The following is a 9,849-nucleotide window of genomic DNA, read 5'->3' as shown; positions in this document are numbered from 1 at the left end:
GACAACCAATGATAATGATCAACAAGGAGTTGTTTGAATTGCAGCAGTGCTTGCCGTTCTTCCTCTATGCATCTGACTTTAGAATCACGCAAATCAAAAGTAAATCCAGATTTTGTTGCATTACATGATAAGAGACCAAGTAGAAGCAAAAATTGGAAATAACAAGCTCTCATTGTGTTACTCTCTATTTGGAACACTGACAAGAGATATTGTATCTTAATGCAAGTACTACTGGTTTTGATATCCCAAAGAGAACTAATCGATTTATATTTATACTAGTTTTATGTATGTAGGTCCAGATAGATTTTGCCAGGAACATAAATAAAGTAGTTTGAAACCGTGTGGGGCCATGAACTCCTAGGCTCTACATGATAATGAATGTAACCAGATTATTTAAATTAAAGAAGTTCTACTTTTCATGAGTTTGTTTTGCTCAAATGGCAGTCTCATTCACATGCAGCAATATGTGACTATTCTTTAGCAGTCGTCAATATTGATTTTCGATCAGAGTCCAATTCCACGCAAAGCTCACTCGAATGTAATGGGATTGATCAAGTCAATTTGCGTGTAATTATTTGGAAAAAATGGTAGGGGAAACTTTCACACTGATGCAATGAGTTTCAAACTTTTATACCCAAACACTACTATGACACGTTTTCGTGCGAGTTTTGATTTTTAAAGAATATTATTATCTATTAAATTTGTATATATTTTGTTTAATTTTTAATTTAAGAAATAATAATATTTTATTAAAAGATGTGTAAAAGTCATAAAATAATTATGTATTTATTATTTCGAATTTCCCAATTAACCTTGTAATAAACGATTAGACATACAGTTTTAAGTAATTTTTCATGGAATTTGACGAGGGGTTCGATCTTAAATTTTTGAGCTCCATTAATGCTTCGTCATAGATGTCGCCAAAAATTGTTAATCATGATCATGTCTACTATGTTTTGTGGTTTTTTATTTTAATCAATCGAGATAAAAGCTAATTAAATATTTGGAGATTTTTTTATTGTAGAGTAAGGCGTTGTTAGTACAACGAGGTATTCTCATATATTATGAAATATTTTTAAATATTATTTAAAAGAAAACATTTTTTAATTATAAATTTTAACTTTTTTCATCTAATCTTCATATCTTTTTCAAACTTCTAAATAAAATACAATAAAATATTAAAATAAAAATTTGTAAAATTATATTTAAAAAATTTTAACTTTATAATATTATATTTAATTTTTTTTTATCATTTTCTAAAATTTAGTAAAACATATCCATTCAAACAATTTTACTACTATTTAAAAATTATTTTATTATTATTTATCGATATTTTAAACTATATTAAATTTGGACATGCGCGCATGCACTTGCTCGAATGACACCTTTTGGTCAGCCGAATCAGATTACGTTTAAAATAAGCCAAATTAATTGAGAAATTTTACTTGAAAATTATTGTGGGACCCTTCTTGAAGATGACCATAAGAGAGTTTCAATGAATGTCCTCAGAAAACAAGTAAAAATATAATATCTCATCTCATATCATATATATATCTTCTATATATAAAAAGTGTGTATGAAACGGAAAATCTTGTTTTAACGGTTTTTCTTTTTTTTCCGTTAAAGTTAACACCGTTTATTTTAACGGTTTGGCACATAAAATGAAGACATAAATGTTGAGAGAGATAGCATTCAATATTGTTATATGATTTATTAATCTCAATAATTATAATACTTAATAGTTTATATAATAATAAGTAATTAAAGATTAGTTATTATATTTTTCTCTTTCTCCTTAACATATACATGTGTATTAGGTGCATAAGATGTGAATCCCTAAATATAATATACATATATTATACGTTTCATTAACTCAGATTATTGAGTATTCTAAATTTAAAAATCTCATATAATATATAATACAAGTGTGTTTAATCAAGTGTTTTTTTTCCCCATGGTAGTAGGACGTAGCTTCCGCTAAGTCATATTCCATACGTAGGCTTGCTATGATAGGCACGTGACAAAAGCCGTGATTCTTGAACTAATCAAGAAAGAGTAAATTCGGCCAACAATTTCAAAATATATTTTATGATTTATATATATGCTATATATAGAAAATATTATACCACAAATTTTATAAAAAGATTATGTTTTAACTTTGTGTTGTCCTTGATTGACTCAACCAACAGCAAAATAAGAATTTCAATGTTATCTCTATTGATTGTCTACAGGATGACATAAATTGATGAATTATAATATAAACATCAAACGACACATATTTTGAACTACCGTTTGTGTTAGACTTTTATTAAATTTTTCGCATACATCTTTGCTAAAATTATAGATGTTATAAACATGTATTGGATTATATGATATTTTGAACTAATTTTTTTATTTTCTCCAATATGCCTTAAATTATTAAGTGACATCAATAATTTTTATAAAATATATATTATTTTTTATAAATAATCATTTCATAAAATTAAACAAACGTGATTTGCATGTTACTCCCACCTAGTGTATATATATATATATATATAACTAAACGGAGCGTAAGTTTTTGTTTTGACTAATATTATGCTTGCTCAGTACTCTTAAATTCAAATATTTCAATCCTCTCTATAATTGAAATGTTAATATAATATTTTTTATATTATAGAATATATAATAATATTTTATTATATATATTATATATAAGATAATGTTATTATAATTTTATATTAATATAAAAAATATATAATAATATTATTATAATTTTAAACATGAATATATATTATATTGTTTTTGTTTTTTTCTTAACTGTTAATAAATATTTTTCTTAATATTTAAAAAAATATATATTTTAATGTGATCGATTAGCCCTATTGATAGACCTATCTACCGTATAACTGCCCAAAGTGTAAACCTAACTTTTGAATTTGCAAAGTGGCATTGTAGGTTGGCGTGAGGCTGCCAATTGTGTTACTTCTATTTTCTCCCTTGCAAACTCTCTCTTTCCTCAGCATTGGCTTCTACCAAACTCTCTCTCTCTCTCTCTCTCTCATTTTTCATTTCTTCCCATGTAGCCTTCCTCTCCAGCAGCATTTATCTTTCATTATTATTCTTTTTTTTTTCTTTTTTCTCAATTGCATTAGTAGCAGTAATTATATTAATATTTTAATTTAATAGTATTTGCAATTTTCCTTAATTATGAAAATATTTATGGTTATGCCATATATTGACTCATCATATTTTATTTATGATTAAGTTCTTAGTTTTCTTTATTGAGCAGAAGAGGTGGTGATAATGACACATTATGATTCTTTTTTCCATATTTTTGTGGCAAGAACCTAAGTATTTTTTTATTCATATCATTTAAATAAGTTTTTCTTAATCTTTTTAATATTTCTTTAACTACCAACAAATTTATAATAGTCTTGCATCTTTGAGTTATATATTGTTACACCGTCAATGCTATATATTATTACCGGCATAATAATATACACACCGGCAAACTATTAATTTACTAGTGTAGATTTAGTTCAATTATCGGCATTTTATTAAATGCCGCCAAAGCTATATATTATTACCAGTGTAAAAATGCCGGCAAACCACGAATTTACCAGGGTATAATTGATAAGTTATCGGCCTTTTTTTAAACACTGTTAAAGCTATATATTTACGCCATATTATTACTGGCGTAAATATATGAGCCAGCAAACTCAATAATTTAATGGCGTAAAATATAAGCACTGACAATAATATATTTTTACTAGCAGATAGACCCGCAAGCAATTCTTTGTTTTTGTATAGTCAAGCTCCTCTACTCCCGGAGTTGGCATTTGCTCGGCCTCTACTTCTAATTATAGTCTAAAATACAATTATAATATATATTATAATATACTACAAGGGAATGATTTGGAAGATCCAAAACCAAAAATAGTGGTATTTGCTCGCAACAACATAATGGAGGCAGTCAATCAATATAGATTGATCCGAAATCTGATTCAAATCCAATATAACACATGTGGGTACATAATAAATGTATTGAATCGATTCTTTTTAATGAATAGATCCAATCGTAACTTCGAATATGAAATTCAAAGGGATCAAATAGGAAATGATACTCTGAATCATAGAACTATAATGAAATATACGATCAACCAACATTTATCAAATTTGAAAAAGGACCTCTCAGATTTGCTTGTCACAGTTATCTCCAAAATTAGACTTTGAACGATTTTTTGGTGTGGAGACAGCTTAGGTTGTAAATATTGGTGGGTAATAAAATAATATCAAGGGTGATTAATTAATTAGGAGGAGGTTCAATTTCCAGCATGCATGCATCGACTTTCCATTAACCTGATCACTTTGCTCAACTTAGCTTTTATTACCAAGTATGATATGATGTGCAATGCATTCTAAATTAAGCACTTAGATCAAAGTAGCTAACATTGTGCATTCAATAAAAGTAATTTGAAACCGAGCTTCACAAACGTCCATGCAGTAGTAGTTGATTATAATTTGTGTCTTGAATTCCTAGTTTCACTAAATTATTTGACTAGGACTAATAGTCTTCACTTTTTATTGCTTTCTTTAATACTCTTGGACTAGACTGCATGATGAGAGATCATGATGACAACCTTAATTAGCAAGGTGATTTAAATTGGCTGGCTAGATAAATTAGAGAAATTTATTCTATTTGTCAAGTTGGCCGGATAAAGTTGAATTGTTTATTATATTTTATATAAGAATTTGAAAAAATTGTAATGATGAGATGAGATGAAAAACTTTCCAAATCCAGACAGGGCTATAATAGTACTAACAATTTTGCTTTTCAAAAATTTAGAACAAATTCTTGGAATTTTAAATTTAAGAAAAATTCAAAGTTTTTGTTGCATTTAGGATTAGATTGTAACAATTAGAACCTAGATTTTTTTTTTTTTAATGAGTAATGAGGGAGTTATTTTATTTTTATTTATTTATTTGGAGAAAATGATCATTTTTTTGAAAAAATTTAAATACATGGCTTTTTTTTTTTTTTTTTAAATGTTGGAAATGGAGAACCACATATATGGGTTCAGTATTACCCATTAAAGCAAAAGCATTCAGAATCTAAAGTTGAACTCCAATTAGAATTTTGCCAAACAAGTTGTTATTAGATCAAAAGTCCAAATAACTTGGAAAGCTTAAATTGGAAATGCAGCTCACTGCGACTTCACTATGAAGTTCATTAGTTTCTAGAGAAATCAAGAGAATATATTTAATGAAAATTTCATGTTAATTTGTCTTCTTGGGATCAATGGTCAAGATTAATCACGAAAATTGTTGCAATATTTATAAAAGAAGCAACCAACTAGTAGCTAGCAAATCTCAGCTTCGACTTGATTCTTCTTGATCGATCTTAGTTGTAATTATTTGACTAAGACCAATAGTCTTCACTTTTTATTTCTTCTTTAATACTCTTGGACTGGACTGCATGCTGAAAGATGGTGACTACCTTAATTAGCAAGGTGGTTTAAATTGGCTGGCCATATAAATTAGAAAAATTTATTCTATTTGCCAAGTTGGCCAAATAAAGTTAAATTATTTATTATATTTTATATGAAAAATTAGAAAAGTTGTAATGAATCATGATGAGATGAGATAAAATGCTTCTTTTTTTTTTTTTTTTAAATAGAAGAGCCGAAAATCACTTGTCCACTAGTGACCCCGTCCCAATTTTATTAAGAAATCATCACTTATGGTGGAGGAAAATCATGGTTATAGACAGACACCTGGGGTTACAAAATAATAAAAAAAGACCCAAAACCAGGTTTCAAAAAAACCTAGAATGCTTTCCTAATCCAAACGGATTTAAAATTACATCCATTGAAAAATACTTAGAAATAATTAGTCTAAGATACAATAATTGTTTTTTGGTCGATAGAATATACTGAACAAAAATAAAAGTACAACTAATCCACTAAAAAAATAAAAACAAAATGATCTTGATGTGCTATATATAGTATCATGACTAGCTTATTGAAATGATGTAGCTGCCTCCTGCTAGCTGGATCACTGGTAAATCATGAACAACTATTAGTTTTGAATGGTAAAACAACATTATTCAAAAGTATATTAAACAAAAAATTAAAATTAGTTCCTCGTAAGCATCCCCACAGCTTGTTAGAAAACCTACCCATTTTGAACAAAAGGGACAAATAAAAAGAGGGGACTAAAATAATTTTGCATAAGAGATAAACCATTAAATATACTACGTACTTGATCATGAACCGAATTACTAAAGTCAAATTCAACATAAGAATATGTAAAAACTAATATTTCCTATATAATTTAAGGTTGATGAGATTTTTAACAGATAATTCAAGATATGCAAGTTGAAGACTTTAAGTATAAAGACATGCTAACAATTATATATTCATACTATAATATACTGACATATATAGCATATATATATATATATATTCCTACTCTATGTGATGAAGGATTTCACTAATTTATGAATATGAATATAAAATACAGGGAGAAGACTTTTACCTTATAATTTAACTTTACAAAGTGAGATACATAGAGCTGCTGCTACGTGTAGCATCATTCGAGCATTGGAAGTGAGATGTTTCATTATATATCGTATGTTTAGCACTGATAGGAAACACACCCCCCAAAATCCTCCAATGAATCCAAGAGTTGCAGCAACATAAAATCCTTTAGTTATAAATCCATCATTATCATTTTCCTTAACGTTATGATTCTTGTCGCCCCGAGTGTTAATGAAACTTGGATGAAGATCATCTATACACTTGTTTGGAAGTGGAGAGCCACATAGTTTAGGATTTCCCAAAAATGCAGAAGCATCTAGGCTTTGTATTTGAGTTCCTGTTGGGATTTTGCCTGATAAGTCATTGGCGGACAAGTCCAACTGATTAAGAAAACTTAAATTGGAAATGCTCATTGGGATTTCACCATAAAATTGGTTTCTAGATAAATCAAGAGACTCCACATTTCTCAACAAACCAATCTTTGGAGTGATTAATCCAGATAAATTATTTCTCGATAAATTCAAGGCGATTAATTCTGTAAGGTTAGTAATTCCTTCTGGAATCTCTCCATGTAATTTGTTATTTGAAAGATCAATCATCTTCACAAGTCCCAAGGTATTTTTGAACACAAACACTCTTCCTTTCCATACCAAGAATGCATAGTCTTCATAAGACCTACTTCCATTATATGCATAAATGGCACTTGACATCGTATCCATTGTACGAGACATTGCAGTCAGATTGGAGATACATTCTGGAATAGTTCCCTCGATCTTGTTCAAAGAAATGTCCAAGATTTGAATGTATGATAGATGACATAGGCTTAAAGGAAAAGTTCCATAAAGCTGATTAGATCGTAGGTTAAGAATAACCAAATTTGGCAAACTATCACCAATCCATGGAGGTATTGTTCCGGACAAGTTATTTGCTCCCAAGTCAATGGTTATTAACTCGCTACATTTTTTAAGGGACGTTGGAATCTTTCCCACAAGTCCATTGTTGCTTAAATGCAAAAATTGAACCGAGACTAGGGAGCCCATTGAGTCTGGTATTTTTCCATAAAAATTGTTGTTGGCCAAGTTGAGAACAATCAAGTCACGAATGTACGTCCAACAATCTGGAAGCTCTCCAGACAATGTATTGTTTGAGAGGTTTAAAGACTCCAATAGCGTTGGAGTAATGTGTTCACATAGGAAGGAAATGGGCCCAGAAAACCTATTATTCGATAGGTCTAGTGATGACACATTCGATAAAAAATGTGGTATTGAACCGTCAAAATGGTTGGTGCTTAAATCTATAAAAGCAAACTCATTAAATCTAGCAGATGAGAAGTCTGACAAGTTTCCATGTAACTGATTGTTAGACATATATAAATAAGATAACCTGAAAGAAAAGTCCCAAAACCAAGCTGGGATAATGTCAAAAATTCCAGCATCAGAAATATCAAGCCAATAATAATTCTTTTGACTTTGAAGCCACTTTGGGAAAGCTGATCCCAATCTGCAAGAGCTCAAAGAAATAAAATCCAGTTGGAATGGTGGAACCCAATCGTCGCCGAATCTCAAAATCAAAGAATTTAACCCCAGATATAACTCTTTCAATTTGATGAGATTTGAAAAATGGGCTTCATGGATCACCCCAGTGAGGGAACTGTTATAAACTGCCAAGGTCTTAAGATTGGATAAGTTTCCAATACTCTCAGGCAATGGCCCCGTGAATCTATTATTGCTTATTTGAAAATTCTGCAAGGAGTCCATTAAGCAACTTGACGCATTACTCATAAATTCGTAAAGGTTTCCACTGAGACGGTTATTATAAAGATATAATGAATCTAAGGCACATAAATTCCAAAAAGATCTTGGAATGCCACCAACAAGCATATTTCCAGCAAGATTTAGTGTTTGAAGTGAATTTAGGCTACCAAAAGCATCCGGAATATTGGAGCATTGTAACCGTCAATATAACTAAGGTGAAGATCAAGAAGGTTTGTAGTGGAGTTGAACAACTAATGAAATATTGAGCTGGTGAAATAATTGCTAGAGAGATCTAGAAATAAAAGTTGTGATGAGATACTAGCATTGATGGAAAGCAACTGAGGAGTTGTTAATGTGGAGAGACTGCAAGCCCTTAGACTCAAGTATATCAAAGAAGGGAGCATCATAACTTTGTTGGGCCAATTGACTACCTGGCTGAGGTTGACCCAACCCATATCCAAATGTGTTAAAGATGAAAGATGAATTAACCAATCAAGACTATGTACCTCCATCAGATCATAATTGATGGAGAGATCTAGAAATAGAAGTTGTGATGAGGTACTAGCATTGATGGAAAGCAACTGAGGAGTCGTTAATGTGGAGAGACTGCAATCTCTTAGACTCAAGTGTGTCAAAGAATGGAGCATCATAACTTTGTTGGGCCAATTGACTACTCGGCTGAGGTTGACCGAACTCATATCCAAATATGTCAAAGATGAAAGATGAATTAACCAATCAAGATTATGTGCCTCCGTCAGATCATAATTCCAGCTGAGATCAAGAGAAATCAATCTCGAGAGATTTCCAAATTGTTGTGGAATGGCTCCGGCTATATTGGTGCTTGAAAGATTGAGATATTGTAATCTAGTGAGTGAGCCAAGAAAATTTGGGAAGGGTTTCCCAGAAAAGCTATTGTAACTTAAGTCCAAGTAAGTCAAATATTGCAATCCAAGTAATGAAGAGCTTATCTCACCTTCTAGATATGTTGTTGCAGGTTCACGATAATGCCAATAATCTGATTGGAGATCAAGCATGACAACATGACCTGTTTTGTTGCTGCATTTAATTCCTTCCCACTTGCAACAATCTTCATCACTAGACCAAGACGACAGCCAATGATAATGATCAACAAGGTGTTGTTTGAATTGGAGCAGTGCTTGCCGCTCTTCTTCTACGCATCTGACTTTAGAATCACGCAAATCGAAACTAAATCCAAGTTTTGTTGCATTGCATGATAAGAGTACTCCAAGTAGAAGCAGAAATTGGAGATAACAAGCTCTCATTGTTTTACTCTCTATTTGGAACTCTCTATTCGGAACACTCACAAGAGATATTGTATCTTAATGCAAGTACTAATGGTTTTGATATCCCAAAGAGAAGTAAACAATCTATATTTATACTAGTTTTATGTATGTAGGTATAGATAGATTTTGCCAGGAACATAAATAAAGTAGTTTGAAACCGTGTGGGGCCATGAACTCCAAGCTAGGACCTACATGATACCTAAGAAACCACTAAATAAAAAAACTACGAAGTTTTTATTCGTTTGAAAAAACAGGACAGATCAAATTGTA

The 9,849-nt window shown here is 30.6% G+C and overlaps 1 protein-coding gene across 1 annotated transcript; it reads right to left on the bottom strand.

Moving 5' to 3' along the window:
- Positions 1 to 5,720: 5,720 nt before the first annotated feature.
- Positions 5,721 to 9,558, bottom strand: LOC122276981 (receptor-like protein EIX2). Its single transcript, XM_043086862.1, has 3 exons — positions 8,707 to 9,558; positions 6,641 to 8,263; positions 5,721 to 5,756 (listed from the first exon to the last, which is right to left on the bottom strand). The coding sequence occupies exons 1-3, from the start codon at positions 9,556 to 9,558 to the stop codon at positions 5,721 to 5,723; spliced, it is 2,511 nt and encodes an 836-aa protein (XP_042942796.1).
- Between the last annotated feature and the right edge of the window lie 291 nt (positions 9,559 to 9,849).

Source organism: Carya illinoinensis, chromosome 9 (assembly GCF_018687715.1).
Source record: "Carya illinoinensis cultivar Pawnee chromosome 9, C.illinoinensisPawnee_v1, whole genome shotgun sequence".
In the NCBI taxonomy this organism is placed as follows: domain Eukaryota; kingdom Viridiplantae; phylum Streptophyta; class Magnoliopsida; order Fagales; family Juglandaceae; genus Carya; species Carya illinoinensis.
This window is presented reverse-complemented; position numbering and strand designations above follow the sequence as displayed.

Excerpts from the sequence above, each read along its gene's own strand:
- LOC122276981 (XM_043086862.1), bottom strand. The coding sequence starts at position 9,558 with ATGAGAGCTTGTTATCTCCAATTTCTGCTTCTACTTGGAGTACTCTTA. Across the intron at positions 8,264-8,706 it reads GTTGGGTCAACCTCAGCCAG|AATTTTCAAATAAGCAATAA; the intron begins GTAGTCAATTGG and ends GACTCCTTGCAG. Across the intron at positions 5,757-6,640 it reads TCATTGGAGGATTTTGGGGG|GTGTCTGTCTATAACCATGA; the intron begins GTGTGTTTCCTA and ends TTGTAACCCCAG.